The sequence below is a fragment of the Vigna unguiculata genome, chromosome 8 (assembly GCF_004118075.2).
Source record: "Vigna unguiculata cultivar IT97K-499-35 chromosome 8, ASM411807v1, whole genome shotgun sequence".
Taxonomy (NCBI): Eukaryota; Viridiplantae; Streptophyta; class Magnoliopsida; order Fabales; family Fabaceae; genus Vigna; species Vigna unguiculata.
In genome coordinates this window covers 3,365,786-3,388,141 of record NC_040286.1, presented here as the reverse complement: position 1 = coordinate 3,388,141, position 22,356 = coordinate 3,365,786, and the positions used below count along the sequence as shown (strand labels likewise).

Genomic DNA, 22,356 nt, shown 5'->3' with positions numbered 1-22,356 from the left:
GATGTCTACTGATCTAGGATAAAACATAGCTTGGTCCAGTTAGGACATGCATTAGGCAAATAGCTTCTCTTTATCAAATGTATTTCAGGCCTGCTGTGTAATTCTGCATATGATTAGTTTTTTAACTAATGGATTAGCTGTGAGTATGGTACAAAGTAAGTGAAAATATACTCACGATAATCGATTAGGTAAATTGCTAATCGAATTAGTGACAGCAAAAACCTTTGTATAAAAGTTGTTTTGGAATCTGTTTTGGCTTGGAGAATTTTAGAAAGATCACGCAGTCTTCATCTGAGATAGAGCCATCTGAGAGACATAAAAGCTTCAGAAGATTCTGCAATAACTCAAGTACAGATCCAAGAAGAGTTGATGGTTGATTCTACCATGATGGATCTTGCTTGATTCAAGGAGCATCAAGTCAAATCTGCACAACTTAGGTGTTTTCGTTTCTTGTTTTGTTTTCTGTATTTCTGATTACAGTTGCTTCAGTGTTTGAAGTGTGGACCTAGGTGCAATTGTGTGGATGCATTGCTCATAGGGGGAGTTCTTGATTGTTGAATCAAGTTCTTGGGTTTTGGGGGTTAGAATTACATAGGTGTGCTTGTAATTCTTGGAACCTTTCTGTTTAGTGGAATCCTTCTAAGTGTGTTACTTAGGAGAAAACTGGATGTAGATTCGCATTGGATCGAACCAGTATAAATTGTGTGTCTTGATTCTTTCTTCTCTCTCTTAATCTTTCTTGATTGATTTAAACAGTCCATTAACCCAGAACTGCGAAATTGATTAATTGAGTTTTAAACCTTAAAGACTCCTTCAAGATTCACATTAAGTAAGTGAAAAACTCATTAATCAATTCGGATCCCTTTGTGGTTAAGAGTATTAGACAGATCTATTTTTAACATCTCCTACACCACATAACTCATTATACTCTATTTGTATTTGAATGTGAATGATTACTAGAGTTCAAGATACCTCATTTCTGACATCTCTTATATCAAGGCATACATTAACAATACCATCACAAATAAGTTTCCTTAAAACTCTTTAAACATGGAGCTAAAATGCTGCTTAGCGCCATGGAGCTAAAATACTCCTAAACATGCACTCATCGTGCCAGCAGTGGAGGTTGCCGCTCAGTGACATATCAGTTCACACCGGATGAATTTTATGCATTTGAGTGAACTTACACTTTATTAATTACTGAATTTGGTATTCCTCCCTCGGTACTTGGTTTTAAAACACTTTTAGCACATGAAAATGAGTACTAATTCGCTTAATTGATCATATTCTAAGTTTCCACATCAACATAAAATCCCACCAGACTAAAACAAGTATAAAGTATCACACCAATTTATATCAAATCATACACATAAATTCAAGTTCATTAAACAGTTAAGATTTCATCAACATGAAAAACATCAAATTTATTAAACTGACGCACACTATAAACAACTAACTTTATCTACACATAGAAGCATCATAAGAACGATCATGACCTACTGTTATGATTATTGATCAGTAGAGACTCGTGTTGATAACAAAAAAGTTGCATACAACTAAAAGAAGACTCACATGCAACACAAAAGGATAAAGAAAAAGGGTTGAAAATTAACTTATGCAAACAAAAAAACTGAAACTTGACTATTTTATATATTTAATTATCTTTTCATTATAAAATTATCTACAAAATAAATAAAAATTATTTATTACAAAATTATAATAATTATTTATATTTAATTTAATAATTATTTATACCTATATATAGAAATAAATTTCTTCTATTGTATACACATCTCATTAGATTTATGATTTTTTTTTAAACTGTCATGAGGTTTTTTTTTTCTCTTTGTCATATTTGTAGTTTCTATACAAATATTCAAGTACTTCTTACCATTATTTTCAATATTTTTTTTTGTTTTTAATCTTAAAAAATGACAGACACAGGTACAATAACACCTATATTTACCCTATTAATAATAGTCTATACCTATATATATATATATATATAAAGAGATTTCCTGTGTACATATATCATAATTTTAATTTTATCCTTTATGATATTATTAATTGATTGCTTTTTAAACATGAATTTCACATTTTTTCATCTGTTTTGTTTCTTCATCATATTTGTAGTTTCTACGTTAATATTTAACTATTTTTTATTGTTATTTTTAATTCTTTTTATTTTTAAACTTGCAAAATACAAACATACAAATGTGATGACACTAATGTTTCTAATAATAATAATAATAATTTTATTATTTGTTATTATCATAAAAAAATAAACACATTTCCGTGATACATACATTTTCACTACTTAATATTTTTTATTTTACTGTTTAAATAACTGTTTTTTAAAGTAAAATAATTATTTCTGTACTTGTATTCTTTAAATAACCATTAATTTAAATTTAACTTATTTTTAAATTAAAATAATTATTTTATCATTTTATTCTTCTAATGATTGCTTATTAAATTTAATTATATTTTATAACTAAATTAATTATTTACATTTTAAAAAAAGGGGAAACATGCTTAATGTATATGTTTCTTGATGACTATAGTTAGTTTAAAAATCGCTTTTATTCTCATCAACTATGTAACGCAAAATTTAGGATTATGGTTTCTCACTCTCAAGGATGAAGTCGTCATCAATCATAATCGGTCATCGATTAATCAAAGGGCCACTCATAAAAAAAAAAGTTTTCAGACGGATAAGTTGTCCTTTAATTTAATTGAGTTTGACAACAACATAAAATAATAATAATAATAATAAAATATGCTAATTTGATGAATATACAGAAGCTTAGAAAAGGATAGAATAATGCATTTGCTTATCCAATCGCGTTTTGGAACAGTGATTGTTGCGTGACGTGGTTTTTCATTCTTATTGAAAGCTTCATCGTTGCGAGGTGTGGAAAGAGCACTAAATAAAGCAAGATTCGACGCGATCCTTCTTCGTTGTTGTCAGTGTCATTGCATCACCATGCAATTGCAGAGTTACTGCATGTTTGGATATTAATTGTTTGAGAAAATCACCACAATTTTCTTATTTTGTATCAGTATTTTTCCAAATGATATAAAATATTTTATTATTATAAATAGGCTTAACTAAATTCTAAGAACCGACGTGTTGTTATAAAATTTTCACTAAGAGTCTCGTGGATAACGAATATTTGTTATAGAATGGATTTTAGTTAAAAAAATGGAAATGAGGGAAAAAATTAGTGAAACATGGGTTGATTGGATTAAAGAAAAAGAAAGTGGACAAGAATAAAAAGTTTTTAAAAGTTTGTAAGGAATTTGATAAATATAATAAATATCAAATATTTTAATTGATAAAATTATAAGGTTATAATTTTATTTTTGGAATTAAAATTAAGATGTAGTTGGTTAAAATGTATTAAAAATTAAATGTGAGTGATTAATTAAAATAAAAATTACTTTTAATCGATGAAATTAATTTAAAATAAAATGTTGAAAACAATATTTTGATAAAACGAAATATTTGTAAAAGATTTAATTGAAATTGTAAATTTTGTAAAACCTCAAAAGGAAAAAGTATTTAAATTGCATTTGATATCAATTTGCAAACGTTTGGTGACATCAATTAAAAAATCACATCTGTAAATTATAACATCATTTTATATTAGTGACATCACATCTATTAACTGCTGAAAACAAAATCACACAAAAATAAAAAGAAAGAAACTCAATTAAAAAATATAAATTTCAATAGTAGATTGAAAGTTGAATGGGTTGGAGATGTAGTTATCTTAAACAGTAATGGTTTGAAGGCAGTGATCCCCGATGTGTTTTTGGTTCCGAAAATGAAATGCAACCTTTTGAGCATAGGTCAATTGATACAGAAAGGATTTACAACAATCATCGAAAATAGGTCAATTGATACAGAAAGGATTTACAACAATCATCGAAAATTATGACAGAATTGAGTTGTTTGATGTCAACAACAATCTGATCTTGAGGAGTAACCTCTGAAAGAACAAAACATTCCAAGTTAACATAAGAGTTGTTGATGTACAACGCTTGTCTACTATAAAGAGTAATGATTGTAGACAAAAACTTTATAATCCCGTGAAAAAACTTTATTAATCTCTTGTGTTGTTATTCATTCATACAATACATAATATAATTTATAAATCTATATTTTTTGACTGTACTCTCAACAGCTAACTTATTAACTGTTTAGACTCCAACGACTAGTGCATTAACTACTCATAACAACTAGTTTCTTATAACGGCTAATTATCCATAATGACTAATATATTTAAGTTTATTAAAAACCCAACAATATATCTAGTTATGACACTTAAGATATATGACCACTTAAGTTTCAAGAGTCTACAACAATTCAGTGAGAAGAACATGGTTTCTAGAATATTAAAAATAACACTGTCAAAGAGTGTGTGTATGTGAAAGACCTAAAGATCCCTGTGAAGACACCAATGGAGTTGAAACAAGTCAACTCACACACTTCCAAAAGTATTTTGAGAATTTTATCATCTATTTACATAACAATCTACTCAATTCATTAAACAATTACATGTAATCCATGAATTTTGTAATCAACATGGTTTTGTCCAAATAATCAACTTGTGCAAGGATACATTAGCAATATTGTATTTAGTTTCAAAACAAATCACAAGTTAACAAGATATGACTTAAGATTAAAATTCGTGATGGTATTAAATAGCTTATTAAAACAAAGTTTGTTCTCTATATAAGATTTTCTATTATCTGTTGTTAAATCAACTAAGAAGACATACTTTTGTCCAAATAATCAACCAGTGCAACAATACATTAAAACCACTATATTTAGTTTTAGAGCAATCACAAGTTGTTAGTAAGGCATGACTTAAGTTTAAAATTCATGATTTTATTGAAAAGCTCAATTAAACAAAGTTTGTTACATATATCATATATTCTATTATGTATAAATATTTACTCACACATTATAGGTATAATATTTATATCATGCTTTTCTATAAATGGAAAAATTTGAATTTGTGTTGTTTATATATATTCATACATAGCTTCTCTTTTATTATTTTTCAAAAATTCAAAATTAAAAAATAAACTTTCAAAATATAATTAAATATCGAGAGACATAATTATTAAAAAAAATTATAATAATCAAATTACAGTTAAATTTATTATAAAAAAACACATAATAATTAATTTTGTTTCTTTTATGTTTATAATATATTATTGTACAAAATATCATGTAAAAAAATTGAAAAAAAAATTTGTGTTTAGACAAAAGAGAGAAAATAAAAAGATATCTAATATTTTTTTTTTACTTTTTAATATATTTAATTCTATATTTTACTATTATTTACCATTAAATGACATATTTTATAAAATTAAATGACCAAGATTAAAAACCTATCTAATTTAATTCTTACTGATTCTCATCATACATACTTGTGAAACACATACGCAGTTCACTGTTTTTTTAATTTTGAAAATAAATATAATTAATTTTATAAATTTTATTATAAATAGTTTTTATTTATTTTGTAGTTATTCTTTTTTATTAAAGATACTTAGAAAAAATTAAATAATGAAACACTTAAAAGGTAAATAATTATTTTAATTTAAAAGATAGTTATTTATTAAAAGATAATATTAAAAATAAAAATATAGTCACTAAAATGGAGTACTCCTTGTATATAAATATAAATTTTTTAAAATTTGAGGATAAACATATTCCACTCTCTATGAATATCAGCCCCTACACTAATAATATTGTCTTTTGTTTCAAAACAATCACAATATTTCAGAAAAAATATGGCTTAAATATAAAATTCACCATGGTATTTGAGAGCTCATTAAAACAAAATTTATTTACTTTCATATTTGAAATATTATAATTTGAAATATTATAAGTCATTATGAGAATACAACCATCACTTAAAATTACATCATAATCCTAGTTTTCACTTTATTTTCTTGCTTTCGTTCATTTTTTCACCCCTTGTCCATAGGTGTGGAAGAACAACTGAAATTTGAGTGTTGCTTTTTTTTTTTCACTCAACACATTTTTTTTTTACCTTTATCCCTCCTAATCAGAATGTTAGTACCTTTAATAAAAGGACACTTTAACGCAACACAAGTGATAAATATTTTAATATTCTATAAAATTTCGCTTCAATTATTTTTATTCTATTCTATTAATAAAATTATTTATAAAATTGATGTTATTTTTCTTTAATCGGAATAACATTCTTTTCCATTTTATTTTTCTTAAATTGGTAATTTTGTTTACTGTGATCTTAATAGTGAAAAGACTAAAAGTGTTGAATATTGGATGGAAAAACAATAACTAACCATTTCTTGGGTAATAAAAAGAGAGGGAGCGGAGAAGAGTGCAGAGCAAGCTTAGAAGAGCGAAGTGTGTGATGTGGTTGAACATTCACTCCCAATCACATGGCTTCTTCTTCTCCTCCTCCTTCTTCTCCTCCTTCTTCTCCCTCTTTTCTCACACACCTTCCTCTTCATCCTCCTTCTTCATCTGACCAAGGTCAATATTCATTTTCATACGTTTTTAGGGCTTCGTTTTATTCGTCTCACTCTCTCTCTGTGGAACACGAACATGCCAAGAAAAACAAATTTCGATTACTCTCTAAATTTTAATTTCCAACTGTTCAACACTTGGATCGTTTTGTTTTTGTGCAAGAATATCGTTATCGTTTGAGTTTCTGTTCATGTTCGCATGCGTGTGTTATCGGTTACGGTGGAAAGGATTTTAATAACGAATTCGATTCACGATTAATTAGGTGAGAAGCGTGTGGAGGAGGATGAATCGCGCGTTCCGATTCACATCGTGACGGCGGCGTCGCAACTTCCCGTCGAGTTCCTGGAACCCTCGCCTCAATCGAAGCTCGTCATTGGCTTTGACTGCGAGGGTGTTGACTTGTGTCGCAAAGGCACTCTATGCATAATGCAGGTCGATGCTCTCGTTTGTGGTTTTAGATTTTGGTTTTGGCAACTGTAATGATGAATTTGTATAATGTACATTGTAGAAACTCTTATGGCACGAGTAATATATGTTAATGATAATTTAGGTCAATATATGTTATATGCTGAAGTTGGAATGTTAGATGATAATGTGAGAAACTCTTTGGTATAACAAGTATCTAAGTAAATAAATAAATAGGAGCTAAGATATTTAGGTGAATATATGTTATATGCTGAAGTTGGAATGTTAGATGATAATGTGAGAAACTCTTTGGTATAACAAGTATCTAAGTAAATAAATAAATAGGAGCTAAGATATAAGTAGATAGATAGGTAAGTAAACCTCCATTTTCCCTATGTTGTGTTGTGATTTTAGTTGTGTTGTGATTTTTTGCTGGTGGTTGTGTTCTTTTAGGACTTATTATTATTTTTAGTTATTTTGTGAGATGAGCGTGTGATGATATACTTGTATTTTACATTGTTGGCATGAAATTTCATCTTAGGTTCTTGTTTCTGCAGCTTGCGTTTCCTGACGCTGTGTACTTAGTCGATGCGATTGAAGGGGGAGAAGAGCTTATCAAAGCGTGTAAGCATGCACTTGAATCTAATTACATCACAAAAGTGATTCATGATTGCAAACGGGACAGTGAGGTCTGATTTATTTGATTGCTTGCTTCCTTGCCCTTTCTCTTACCCCTCTTTTGTATATGTTGAAATTTGCGCAGTGTGCTTAATCAATGGAAAAAAATGTTTAAGAGGCCGGACTTGTGGTCTTAGCATTTAGCTTTCTTGTCTGGCCATATAAAGCACTTACAGACTCTCTTTTTTTTCCAGGCACTCTTCTTTCAGTTTGGCATCAAGTTGAACAATGTGGTGGATACTCAGGTGAGCTTTCTTGTTACTGAACCACATCTTTTCCCGTTCTTCTTTCCTATTTTATGTGTCTCGTTAAGGTGGCAGAATGAACTTGATTCGCTTCTAAAAAAGATCACATATTTCTTAACCCGATACAATTTTCCCATGAGCAATGGTTGTTGACGTTGGAATGCAACATGGTATATCAGCTTATGTAGTAAAAGTATGGATTAATGTTCTTGGTTTCTGTTATTTTTGCTGCCAAGATGTTTTTCTTTTATAATTTTTTTATTCAGTTCATTCTGCTCTTAAATCTAAATTCAGATACTTAGACTTGATTGATATTTGATTCTTTTAACAGTAATATGATTATTGTCTTGCCAAAATTTATGAGATTTGTGCTTTATCAGTCCATCTTCAATATACTGGACGTGCTCGACCTTGCATTAGTTTACTTACTAATTTTGTTACAGACTACTCATTTATTTGTTACATGATTACATCCCTATCCTTTTGTGTAGCATCTAATGTGCATTTTCTTTTATAATAATATCAGCAATTATGCATAGAATATTAGTATTTAGTCAACTGTATTTATTTGATTGCTGCAAATTAGCTTGTATCCTTGATCTGTATTGCTTATCTCCTTAATTGATTGTGTCCATACTAAGAGATTGGTGCGCTTTGTTCTAGCATATATGTGTTCTGTTTCTCAGACTTTTTTTCAACTTGTTATCAGCGCTTACAACTTGCTACCATCTTTGCGACCTAATCATGTAATTATTGTTCTGTTACTTCCCTAGAAAAATTGGGACTGCTAACCCATAGTGTTTCTGACCTGTGAGTGTGCTTAAGCACCTATTATGATCTCCTTAACTATACATTTTTCTTTCTATCTTTGTCTGCTAGAATGCACCTTTCCAGCTGACATGTGTATTTATTCATCCTGATGTGATTTCCTAGTCTTTATTGCCAAATCGACCCCACAACTGGTGTTTGAGGAATGCTCATATGTGAAGACCCACACGCATAGCCATGAAACTCCATGTGACCCATCTATCCTTCTAGCATCACACCAGCATTTCAAACACCACATTTGCTAGCCATCAGTCTAGATTGTCCTGCTCTCCTCCTGTATAGCCTATGCCCAGCCAGAATTTTCCAATGTTCAGCTTTCCCTGTGTATGAGTTTCTCTCCAGCCGTTCTCTTCACTTGCTACTCCTATAGGCCATTCAACTCTAGCTCTCAGAACCTTTCCCTCCCCTTAGCAACGTGAGACACTGAGTTCTGTTGGTGCTTGATCTGCTTGACCTACTACTAGCAATCCAAGTTCAACTATATCAGTGTCAAATCATATGCCTGTTCCTAAGCCTTAAGGAAAACTTAAGGCAAACTAAGAACCTTTCTACATATAGTTATACGATTACGATTCTTCAAATTTAGTTGCTGAATGATTTATTGAGCAGACTATTGAAGGAACTTATGTATATGATACATTTTTTGGGTCAACTGCTAGAACTACTATTTTAAGAAATAAAATTAAAAAATTGAAATCAAATTTCAATATAGATTCGAATTAAACATGGATTGATGTCTTGTTTAAAATATTTTATTATTAATTTTATGCTGTAAGAAAAAAATATTATTGGTGGCCGAAGAATTTTGTTTTTTTTCAAGCGTGGTTGTTTCTTTTGATAGCTGTATCATATGATAAAGCTGCTGACAATAAATGCCCTTGTGACTTGGTGGACACTTTGATTCAAACAAAGTCAGCTGAGAAACCTCAATTTGTAGATATTTAGTGTATCAAGATTCCTGAGGAGAGATTCAGATATAGGATGTTGCTGCTGGAGAAATGGACCCTCCATCCTTCTGTGCTGTATCCCAAAGTTGGAGAAACACTAACCCCCACAAATGAAAATGCCTAGAAATGTTTTAAGTTGGACTTTGTGAAATGGAATTAGAGTCTCTGCATTTATATTTTATATAGTTTAATTATTACATAACTTCTTATATGGGAAAAGAAGAGACAGAAGCAAAGAGGGTGTAGTGAAAAAGGTGTATGATGCCACCAAGGAGTTCTTGCTAAGTGAAACTTGATTTGTACTCTTAACTAGGAAATGTTTAGGTTTTAAAAGCAATTCCTGTGCTATTGTCAAAAAAAATGCCCCTTGTGAAAATAAAGCTCAGAAAAATTCGCATTAGTGATTTTGTTCGGATAGATTTCTTTTTTTTGTTGCTTTTGGGTAGAACGTTTGGTTGGACAAATGCAATGGAAAAGTTTGTTCGTTCATATTATCTGGATCATAGAAAATAGAAAGAATATAATATAGAAGGTGCTAGCTTTTTATTGGATGTTAAGGTTTTGAAATGCTTTTGGTCTAACTGTTGTAACTATTCCAATACACACTCCTACATGAAATGAGCATGTTGAACGAGGAAGGTCAGAGATTGTTTCAATGCTTGGTTAGGGATTTCGGCTATTTGACCTGAATGCAAAGCATATTGTTTGTCATTTTTTCTTTGGAAATAATATAGATGTTTTTTTTTGCACCGTTTATATTAGACATTAAGGTATGATTTTTTAAGCATCGAGGACTTTTATGCATACGACTTAAACTTTAATAGGTGATGTGTATTTTTCCCTCTTCAAAGGTGTCATTCTTGAAGTTGGACTTCTTTGCTTGTCTCTCTCTCGTATAATTGATCATGTGAAATTAGGAAATGTCAAAGTTTGGAAATAGGTGGAAATTATAATACAAATAAGTTTCTTTAGCAAATTTTGCACTTCTATTAGTGTTACAAAATACTAGCAACTCCATAAAATTCTTACACTTGTTTGTTGTATGTTCATATGTCTTATCCTCGTCTCCTTGTATATTGCTTAATCATGTTTCTTATTTGGTTCAGATTGCTTACTCACTAATAGAGGATCAAGAAGGACGAACGAGATTGCGAGATGACTACATTTCATTTGTTGGCCTCCTTGCTGATCCACGTTATTGTGGTAGTGTGGTACTATTTGTCATTGTATCCATTGAAATGGTTTTGGTAGTCGTGATTCTTTATAATGACCTCAATTAGACGTAATGATAAGAATCCTGAATAAGTTCCCGAGTCATTTGATTCACTTTGAGGGGTTTACATGTAGGCATATCATATGTTGAGAAGGAAGAAGTTCGTGACCTCCTTCGACAGGTTGGTTTCAGAATAGTCTTGTTTGATAGAATAATCTACTTTTCAGAATAGGCATATCATTTGCTGTCTACTAGTGATGTTATGTTTAAGGTTTGATTGATACCAAACAATACAAAGCATCCGATTGATGATTGAAAAAGTTTCTATATGAGCGAAACAATAAAGTACCATTAATCTGTGTCATATCATTTTCTTTTTTGCATAAATTTATATGTCCACCTGTTTATATTGATTTTCTAGTTGAGGTCAAGGTCAGCGAGAAGAGTAATGTTATTTGTAAATGTTTTGTCAGGACCCTCAGTTCTGGACACACCGACCATTATCTGAACTAATGGTCCGTGCTGCTGCTGATGATGTTCGTTTTCTTCTCTACATTTATCACCAAATGATGGAGAAATTAAATGAGCGGTCTTTATGGTATCTTGCAGTTCGTGGTGCCTTGTATTGCCGTTGTTTCTGTGTGAACAGTAACGACTTTGCTGATTGGCCATCTCTACCTTCGATACCAGGTCTATATAAATTCCTGACAAGAATCTTGTGCAAAACATATTTCCTTATTCATTATATTGCCAGTTGCCTGAGTTTTCCTATCTATGCTTTCTTCCATTAGAGTTTGATGTAAAATTAGAACCGAAAGATTCATGTTGCCATTCGTATGTTTAACTTAAAGGTTATGGCATAATTTGGTGGTTAAAATTTAGCCTAAAATACTGAACTTGTGCAGCTTCTAGGAAGGCTCATTTTTTAACATGAACAATAACTTTTAGGTGAAAGTCGGGGTTCTTCCCTGGTTTAATGTTACTCCTCGCACAGGATCGTGCAAAAATGAATTATTTGAAACTTTGGTCCACTTTGTTTGTTAGATTATTTTATAATTGACAAGTATTTCATTTGTAGGTTTATGTTATGTTTGTGCCAGGAATGCGTATTTGATTGTTTAAAGAATGTGCTTCTACTTACTTTGTAGATAGCTTGAATGCTGATGGTAATGGTCCCGAGGAGGAAATTCTTTCAGTTCTTGATGTTCCCCCAGGAAAGATGGGACGTGTTATTGGGAAAAGAGGGGCGACAATTTTGTCAATTAAGGCTTCTTGCAAGTAATAGTTTGCCTCTCCTTACTATTCTCTTGGTTTAGTAAATACATGCCTTTTTTGGTTTATTAGTGAATGCTAATGGCCAACTTGGTCTTCAAAAGTGTTTGTCAATTTAAATTAGTTATTGAATTCAAATAAATTAAGAAATTCCTGAAAACAGTTTTCGTCTTTCACATTTGTCTTTTGTTTCGGATAAGTCTCTATATGTCATCACATTTGTCTTTTGTTTCAGACAAGTCTCTGTATGTTATTATCAAAATGTAAACCTGACCTTGTATTATATCATTAAAATATAATTTAATTCAGAACGATAAATTGCTTTTTAATAACTAAATACAGGACATATAAAGGACGGGCGTAAAAGAAATACTTTTTAGGGACTTGTGTTTTAGTTAATTAACTTTCGGAGACTCACTTGAAATCGTGATAGTCATAGATACCAAACTGACGATTATGCATTGATCAATTGTGGATTGTTTGTATTAATGTTTCATATGTGTTCATTGGTTCAGTGCGGAAATTCACACCGGAGGTCCCAAGGGCCCACCTGACAAGGTTGGTATATCAGCATCATGTTCTATGATTCATAAGCTTCATCTTCTTTAGATGCTTGATGGTCTGGCATTGATAAATTATTATACCTTTTCTATTTCTATGTTTTCCGATAAATAGAAATAAACTATTGATAAATTATTATACCTTTATAAGTTGGTTATTCCGAAGTTCATTAACGCCACGATCCTCTTTTCCTTTATGTAGGTCTTTATCATCGGACCCGTGAGGGAAGTGAGGAAAGCCGAGGCCATGTTTCGGGGTAGAATCTTGGACATGTAGTAAGGAAATGCCCTGTGCCTTACTTCTCTTTCAACTAAACTTTTGCAATAAATCTTTTTTCTTATCCTTATTGCCTCTGATAGTTGGACTTGAGTTGTGGGGGCAGAGATGTGACATTTCTAATACTTGAGCTTCCTTTTCCCATCCTGTATCTAGTGGAAAAGTGAAAAAAAAAATTTAACAAAAGTTGAAAATGAATGAAGTATTCCAACTCTTCTTTAGTTTAGGCGCGTCCAATATTAATATTTTTATTATTATTATTATAGTTGTTGATGATGATAAATTTAAGGTCGAGTTAAAATCCTCTGCCACTAGTCATAAATACGGAACCACTCAACGTAATGACATGCCAACTCAACAATGGATGATTTTTAAGTTTGTAATTAATTTACCAATAAAGTAGTGCGTTTTAATGGACGATTGCTTAACTCGGAGCTTGTTTTTAACTTTTTAATGTTACCGATTTCTTCATTCTCCGTGTCTTTTCTTTATCCTCTTATATTTTTTAAAATGGTTGTAAAAAAGTTAAATCAACTTAAATTTGAGAATATGAAAAAAATTGAAACAAGATGTTTAAAAACATGAATATGACGATTCCAGATTAGTGGTTTTAATTTTTGAAAATTTGAAATTCTTACTAATACAACCTCATTCAAAGTAAGATAAAAATAAACAAAAGAAATTAAGGCAGTTTCATTAAAGCTTTGATTTATTTTGAGGATAAGCAGATGATAGAACTATTACACAATCAAATTTTATGATAAAATGAACACGAAAATCTACGATTGCATTCATCGACTAACAAGCAGAAAACCCATTTCAAACGTTCGGATGAGCAGAGATTAAGATTGCTCCTCCAATGGATCGAGTTAATGAAAAAAGAACACACCACTGTAGACATGTTGGCTCATCACTCACGATAAACTCTCATTTCCGTTTGATTCATTTTAAGGTTATAACAAAAATATAACTTTTGTTTTGATGTAAAAACAGGTCAATTTAGAAAACAAATATCCTCTGGTGTCTTATTAATTCGTCACTTTGAAGATGTCTCAAGACACAAGGGAAATACAAGGCATGTTGATCTGTAACAACATCAACACTCTTATAGCTGACACGGATATTTTACAACTCAAAGTAGTGCCACCATATGTTTCGGCACTTTAGTCCGCTGGATGGCAATCGATCAGACATGAGCAGCATTTTAGACGCAACAGTAGCTTAAGGTTTAAAATAATATAATCACAAAATATTGAGAAATATATACCAACAAAACCATGCCAAAAAGCTTAACAAGCTTTGTAATGCCGACACACAAAGAATGAGTGAAAATGTGATTGAGATTTTTACTTCTGGAACGCACCGAATTGATATTGTTGGGAGCCAAGGCTTGAGAATATGTCGTCTGCAGGTGCTGGTTGTGAAGGAGTGAATCCAGACCTACCAAGTCCAATACTTCCTGAACCTGAACCTAAACCTGAACCCATAGCTCTCCCCATATAAAATGAAGGTGGAGGCCCTTTCTCCTTTCCCTCCGATCCATCGCTCAAGTCACCCACAATCCCAACATCCGCAAGGGATACTTTTTTAGCTGCAAAAACAAATACCAGAACCTACTATTAATAATAATAAACAAAGAAACAGAACAAGTTGCACTACTGAATTTACTACATGAAAACATTCAATCATATTGCTCAAGCAAAGGGGTAGTGGATGAACACACTAGGTTATTAAGATCATCCAACCCAATTAATAATGTACTTATCTTTTAGCAAGACTATTGCATATATCATATAAAAGAATGCAACGCATTAATTGTTAGAGGCACCGTGTTATGTCCCATAGGTGCTTGAATATACTCTAGGAGGAAAACAACAGATAATGTAAAACTAATAGTCATGATAATTAACTTACGGGCAGTTATATTGAGATCGATCAGTCCGCGGCTTAGTGAATCAGCCCAGACACCAGACTTCACCTGGAAAGTATCCTTTTTAGAAGGAACTTTAGTGTCTGCTAAAGTTTTACCAGTGATGTTATCATGTTTGTCATCCCTGACAACATTATTGGAGGGCTGGGAAGACACAGAATCAGATTGAGAAGTAAAATCACCAAAAATATCAGATCCATCAAAATTATTAAGTGGAACAGCAGCAAACGGATCAAACGAGCTGTTATCCACAGGACCAGATTTCTCTGGCTTGCTGTCTGGCTGCACTACTGGTTCAGCAATGGAAAACAAGTCAGCTGTTGGTGTAACTGTAGAAATTGCGGGTTGTGAAGCAAATAGATCCACCTCAGCCTATACACACATGATCAGCAGACACAAATGGAATATTTTAGCACTGTGACAGATAAAATGTTGAGAAAGAAGGTAAGCCTGTAAGTTTGTTAGATTCACAATCACAATTTAAAATTAAGAAACAATTTTGTCACATGCAATTAATACACTTGGAACCATGTGAAAATATTGCACAACATTAACACTACGTGCCTTCTGGTCTTGATTCCCCTCCAAGACCACATAATATTATCAAACATTATTTTAGAAATGAAATAAAATTATTTCAACATAAAAAATAGGCCAATATATTTACTTCAATGGTGTACGGTCAAGTCAAATGGTAAATCTAAATCTAACCTGTGGTTGAGAACTGGCTCCTTTGTCCATTTGAGGTGTTGCAGATACAAATGATGCATCTGCAAAAAGATCAACCTCTGGCAAATTACCAGTTGCTGGCTTCTCTACAGGAACAGATGTGGGAGCATCCATGAAGTCACCAATTAAATCTTGTCCAAAGAGATCAACTTGGTTAGAGTTTCCTGGCGAAGTTTCTGATGAAAGAATGAAATTTTTCCATATCATTTAAAAGGTAAAATAATCCCGCAACTGAAAAATACATTTTAAAAGGTAAATTAGAGAAATCAAATGAAATTCTCACCTCAATCAAGTTCAAATAATTTTCACATTGACTTTTGTTATTGAGAAACAATTCCTGAGAAAACAATACCCTACTCATCTTTTACTACTTGAGACAATAGCAAAATGTTATTTATCACCACATACTTAATTTGGTTTTTCTTCTTTTTGGGCCAGTGGCTAGTTTGATAGAGGGTGTAAAACTTACAGAAACATTGTTCATTGGTTGTTTCAGAAGCAAATGGCCTTAGTCTTTCATTATAAGAATAAAGAAAGCAGGCCAAAACAAAGAAAGAAAAGAAAAGGGATGCCAAAGATGAACATCAAGTACTATGGAATGCTCAATGGAGTACTCACTTAAAAGTGGCCTGGCTCTTTGAGAACTAACAACTTCTAAGGGAGGGTTCAACTAGTGTTTAAGTGTCTATGATAGGGACTTGGGTATTATGGATATTTGACATTGAGTAGTGTAGGATGCTTAATGAAGTAACTTGTTTACCCAGACAACTAGCCTTTAAGGTTGAATTTTGAAGACATGTACAAGCTGCATGAGAATCACACATTTAACAGTAGTACTTTATACTCAACTTCGATGAATAGATTAATATTTCTTTTTATTGAACAGAAAAAATCAAGTCACAAGTCACAGCACAGTCAAAGAATTGCGAGAAAGGGGATTTCCTAGAGTTTGTAGTCAGCTTTATAGTGAGAACGATTATTGATTCTACCACCAGTATGCTGGACTTGGAAGGTATTAGAATAGGTATTAAATATAGGTAGGAAGTCGTTGTATTGCAAAATTGCTATGTGAGCTATACCTATCTTTGTACTTAGGACTCTAGTTTGATCTTTGCTCTTCTCTATACACTGTATCAGAATTCTTTCAAAATAAATGTGAGAACATGAGAGGAGTGATCAAGCTCTCTCAAAGAGTCATTATCTATTCTTTTATATTTTCTCAAGCTGATATCACAGAAGGTCGATCCTACCCTTATCGGCCTTTGTCTAACAAAAGAATTGTCAATTGGTCATTGTTTGTGTCGTATGCCACTATTTGCCGCCCAAGTTTCGTCTTTCCACGTTGGGGTCCTATGAGCCTTGATTACCAAGATCCAAGCCTTGGTTGCACATCATAATTCCGGCCTACACATTGTCATCGTCATAATGTTTTATCACAAGTGTCTCACGCGTCGTCTTCCAATTGTCGAAATCTTTCCAAACCACCACAGACTAACTTGTCGAAGCACTCTGAGCCCATTTCTACCCTTTGTTCTTCGTTCCGAAACCATTTGGTAAAGTCTTCTAATGTTGATCACGGTTTCTCTCACTTGAAAACCTAGGTTGCCTTCTATATTCTCTAATCCATTATTGGATAGTCTCCCTGCCTCAACCTTGTTCAACATGTATTGAAAGACAATCTCCTCTGACATAAGTTCTACTCTTGGAAAGGGAAGTTGTGAGGAGCGAGCCCTCGTGGTAAAGGGCATCCTCAATGCACATAGCGTAAAAGAATGGGTCACACCCAAAAGAGTTATTACCTTTTACATGGCTTGCCTGATAAGATAGCCCATATTTCCAAATCTAAAGTTTCTAAACCAAAGTTCTCTAATCAAATGGTATCAGGAATATCTCAGGATAAAGTTTGGCAGTCAAGCACTGTCTTTCACTCATTCTATTTTTTCAAAAACTCAAATTTCTCAAACCCTTGTGTTAAAGTTAATGGATAATCAATTCAGGTGCTTTTGATCCCATTTTTGATAATGCTTCATTATTTTCTTCTATTTCTCATCCTAAAATTCTTCATATTATTACTTTAGCCAATAGACCCAAAGTTACGTCTCAGGGAGTTTAAAGTGCACCATAACCTTTGATGTCAATTTTCTTTTTTTGTGGTACATGTCAATTGATTGGTGAAGGACATGAATTTTAGAGAAATCTACTATCTTGGTACTAGACTGTCAATGTCTTCTTTAAAATCCCCATCTCCTAAGCTTTTGCATAATCGCTTAGGTCATCCAAATCTATCAAAATTAAAAAGGATGATTTTCTAACTTAGCAAACTTCTAGCCTTAGATTTTGAGTTATGTAAATTAGGAAAACATGTTCAATCTTTCCCAAAAATAACTGAAACAAAATGCAACTCTATCTTTTCTGTAATTCATTTTAACATTTGGGGTCCAAGTCAAGTCACATCCTTTGGGTTTTATGCTCTTGACATACTGAAAGAGACGAGTATGATTGACAGTAAACCAGTCGATTGTCCTATAGATCCAAATAAAAAATTAATGGCTGAACAAGGAGAAGTTTTGTCTAATACAAAAAGATTTAGAAGACTGGTTAGAAAACTTATTTATCTTACCATTACTAAACCAAATTTGTCTTTTGTAGTGGGAGTTGTGAATTAGTTTGTGCAAAATCCTTGTATTGATCATTAGAATGTTGTCATCCATATTTTAAGATGTATAAAAAAGGCTCTAGGACAAGGATTATTTAATGAAGATAAAGGAAATACCCATGTCCCTAGATGTTGTGATTTTGATTGGGGTGGTTCTCCCATGGAGAGACGCTCTACTAGAAGATTTTTTTTTTCTTTGCAAGAAATATTATCTCTTGGAAGAAAAGAAACAAAATGTTGTTGCACGATCAACAATTGAAACTCGGTATAGGACAATGACATCACTCACTTGTGAGCTTATATGGGTAAAACAATTCCTCTAAAATGAATGTATCAATAGAATGAGCAATTACATTATTGGAGATGTTTTTTTTTTTTGAAAATACTTACTGGTAGAAGTTCCTCTTGGATTAAAATCATCCATGTCATCCTCAGTACTATTTCCAGGTACACTTGAACTCTGAGAAGGAACTGAACCATAATTATTTGCATTAGTTGATGACTTTGATACTCTAGATGACTTGTTCTCTGGACTTTTGCTGCAAGACAGACATTCTGGAATAAGGATAGGGCAATAAAATCATTGCAGTATGAAGAGGGAAAAAATTTGCCTAAATAATAACCATAGCCAAGTTAAAGTTTAAAATTGAGATAAGCTTCTAATCAACTCAACAAATTCCCCATTTAAAACTAACATGTATCATTCACAGGTAACATGTCTCCAACCCTGACAATATTTAACTTCCTTTCTGCTTCCATAATCTTCTGTTTATGCACACCTCTCTATCACTTTAATTGATCCACAAGATAAAATTTATGCTAAAGATGACAAATTAATAAAACCTTTTGGAAAGTAAACGAGCAAATTACAGTTTGTGCTAATCCTAATCTTATGGCATCAATATCTAAAGTGGTGCTTTTCTAATTATTATTCACTTTTCATCTAATATGTTGTTCCTATGAGCAATAGTATCAAAATTGGAGGTTTCATTTTGCACCAAGGCTGTCTCAAGGTAAAGGAAGATATAAATTAAAATATTTTTTTAGCACATTAATATATATTATTTAATATTGGATGTAACCGAGTTTAACTTATGTGCAGATATACATTTGCACGATGGTATGCTTATAATGAATTAATTGACCTCCAAAAATTTCCTCATACCTTTTGTATATACAACAAATAAAACTAACATACTCTGTTCTGACGCCAAAAGGTTCTTCTGAGGCCAAAAGGCTCCTCACTATAAGGTATTAGGGAGGGTCATTGTTCACAACCTTACCCTTGCGTATGCAAAAATGCTATTTTGGGATTCAAACACTTGACCAATCAGTATCAAGACAAAACCTTACTAATAAGCCAGGACTCACCCTTTTTATCCCTTTTAACATATGTACAAATGCCATTTCATTCTATTACCGTCACATTGCTTTCCAGAATAAGCCACAATGCCATCCATCAATAATTAAATTCGAAGAAATAACTAAATTTATGCACTAAGTAGCAAAATAATCATCAGTTGCTGTCAAAAAACACACCCAAGGCTATGACAATATTCTCCGCTAATAGAATGGAACGGTCATAAAAATACATTTACAGTTATTTGCCAACCATAACAGCAGTTAGATTTGTCCTACCTGACAGATCGTGATGAACCCTTCTTGAAGGAGTTGTCTTGATTGTCACTTGCAACAGTATGGTTTGATTTTCCATGGTCATCATAAGATCCCCCCTTGTCTCTATTGCTATCACTAAACCTGTCACCATCTCTAGATCCAAAGCCTCCATACTTACCACTGCTCTGAGAGAAGCCACCACTACTATAAGAGGCTGACCCACCAGACTTGTATGTAATACCACTAGAAGAAACTCCAATATACCTACATTGACCACCCAAAAGACAAATAAGAAATGTTTTTTTCTGACAACACATTCTACAGTAGTAGTTTTGTTGACCTGATAATTCTGGAATGAAAAGATTGACAAATTGGACCTACTTGTCACGGTTTGCAGAAGCTTTATTTCTGACATCATGTATCTTATCCCTATCATTCAAAAGGGACACAATGGTTTCAGCCTTCTTCCTTACATTGAGTCCCACGTCCTTCCCACTTGGCTCAACATATTCAAAACTAGCAAGTGCCTTTACCAATCCAAAGGAAATTAAAATTACGACAGAAAATACTCTTAATGTACTTGTCAGCACAGTTGTTAATTGCAACCATAAATTAGCTAAATACAAGAAAATTCCTTACTGAAATCTGAAAAGTATGTTCTATAATGTCATCAACTGCACGTTCAGATCCATTTCCTACCAAATACTCAATAACCGCCAACGCCTGACAAAACGTAATTCAAGTTATTGAAAGAAAAGCAAATTGTATGTATCAACACAGAAAATACATCCAAAAAGCCTTCTCTTTGTATCTTAAAATCTTAGGAAATGACATGATTATTTGTAAAGCATTACCTTGTATACATATCTCCAGTCTTTTCCAGTTTCGCCCAGTCTTGTCCAAAGGACATTCATGACCATTTGACATTCAGTACTAGTATAGAAGAAGTAATGATTTAGTAGAACAAGTATCAGAATATTTCTCAAAATATGAAAACAAAAAAAAACAAAGCAACATAACCGGAAAAAGAAAAGATAGATAGTTTTTTACAATTTTTTGGTAGCCTGTGCAATCTCTGCCAGTGCAGTACCATGAGGACCCCAAGGTTCATTATCAGTTGCATCGAGCACCTAATATGTGAAAAATGGTATAACAGTCAATAATATAATACCACTGGCCAATCTAGTGGCTTTATAGTTTGCAAATATATAAAATCTGGCAGTCATCCAACACCATTGCATCAACAAAGTATCCAAAAATCACTTGATAATAGATAATAGAAAAAGAAGTGCTATGCCTAATTCAATTCCAAACACGCATTCCATTATCAATTTTAGAGAAACACAGAAATCCAAAATATTGTACTTCCCGTACTCTAACAACGGTGTTTCAAATCGAAATAGCAGGAGTTGTAACATTTTTTCAATGAACTCCGCACAAATAAAACAAAAAACACAACAATCACAGTTTTACCTTCTGTTCGATTTCCGGAACCTTAAGCACCTTCAGATTCACCTCTCTCTTTCTGTTTTCGCATAAACAAACATCGTAATCGTAAGAGCAGGGCGAACTATCATTCTCGATTAGAAGATTGAAATAGGTTTCAAGTTTTTATTAAAAAAAGAAAAAATATGAAAATCGCAATGCAAAAAGATGAAGGAAGGATCGAGAAGCTCGCTCACATTTCTCGAACGGTTTGATCGAAGACCTTCATGAAATCCATGGCGGTGGATCCGCGAAACGAGACGCTGTGGATCTGATCTGATCTTATCTGGAGAAATAGTGGAAAATGGTTAAATTAATTGCAGCAATTTCGATTGGTTTCCAGTAGCAACGATTTCAGATCTAATACATTCAGAGAGAATTTTTGTTAATTTGTTTTCCGAAATTCCTCCATAACCATGCTGCTTCTTTTCACTCTTCAGAATAAATACGTTTTTTATTCACGTAAATATAATAAGTTTTATTTTAGTTTTTAATTTTTTGCTTAATTATCATTTTGTTCTCATAGTTACTGCAGTTTGTTGTAATATCTACTATATAGTTTAAGAAGTTTGATTTTATTGGTGTCAAAAAAGATTTTGATTTTATAACCAATACAGATAATTTTGCTTATCTTTCTTGTCTAAAATTGTTTAAAGCCATGATAAATCGAAACGTCAAATTCAAATAAATAGAATTATTCAACAGAAAAAAAAAAACGGAATTATTCAACAGAAAAAAAAAAAACGGAATTATTCAACAGAAAAAGGTGAAAAATGATAACTACAAAGACAAGTTTTTTAACTATAAGAATAAAGAACAATTAAAATAAATAACATTTTAGCCAATAAAAAAATAAGATTTAAATATTGTTTTTGTACAGTTTGTTCAATTTGATACTTCTTCTTAACATTCAATTTTATTCCTTTTTTTACTAAATTATGTTTAATTTTATTATTTTTGTTGACATCGTTTAAAT

At 32.2% G+C, this 22,356-nt stretch overlaps 2 protein-coding genes across 3 annotated transcripts; one reads left to right on the top strand and one right to left on the bottom strand.

Moving 5' to 3' along the window:
• The first annotated feature begins 6,347 nt into the window (after positions 1-6,347).
• Positions 6,348-13,189, top strand: LOC114195694 (piRNA biogenesis protein EXD1). Its single transcript, XM_028086244.1, has 10 exons — positions 6,348-6,544; positions 6,801-6,970; positions 7,501-7,632; positions 7,816-7,866; positions 10,748-10,844; positions 10,989-11,035; positions 11,328-11,544; positions 12,003-12,132; positions 12,642-12,684; positions 12,889-13,189. Exons 1-10 carry the CDS (start codon positions 6,451-6,453, stop codon positions 12,961-12,963), a joined length of 1,056 nt encoding a protein of 351 aa, XP_027942045.1. The 5' UTR covers positions 6,348-6,450; the 3' UTR covers positions 12,964-13,189.
• A 772-nt stretch (positions 13,190-13,961) lies between these two features.
• LOC114194379 (clathrin interactor EPSIN 1) lies at positions 13,962-21,827 on the bottom strand. 2 transcript variants are annotated; one of them, XM_028084561.1, is made up of 11 exons: positions 21,578-21,827; positions 21,369-21,420; positions 20,946-21,025; positions 20,750-20,828; positions 20,535-20,618; positions 20,277-20,422; positions 19,917-20,159; positions 18,669-18,817; positions 15,605-15,753; positions 14,878-15,265; positions 13,962-14,554 (listed from the first exon to the last, which is right to left on the bottom strand). In XM_028084561.1, exons 1-11 carry the CDS (start codon positions 21,616-21,618, stop codon positions 14,310-14,312), a joined length of 1,656 nt encoding a protein of 551 aa, XP_027940362.1. In that variant the 5' UTR covers positions 21,619-21,827; the 3' UTR covers positions 13,962-14,309. The 2 variants fall into 2 exon arrangements, with proteins under 2 accessions (XP_027940362.1, XP_027940361.1); XM_028084560.1 differs by having other exon boundaries at positions 15,605-15,798; positions 21,578-21,826.
• Between the last annotated feature and the right edge of the window lie 529 nt (positions 21,828-22,356).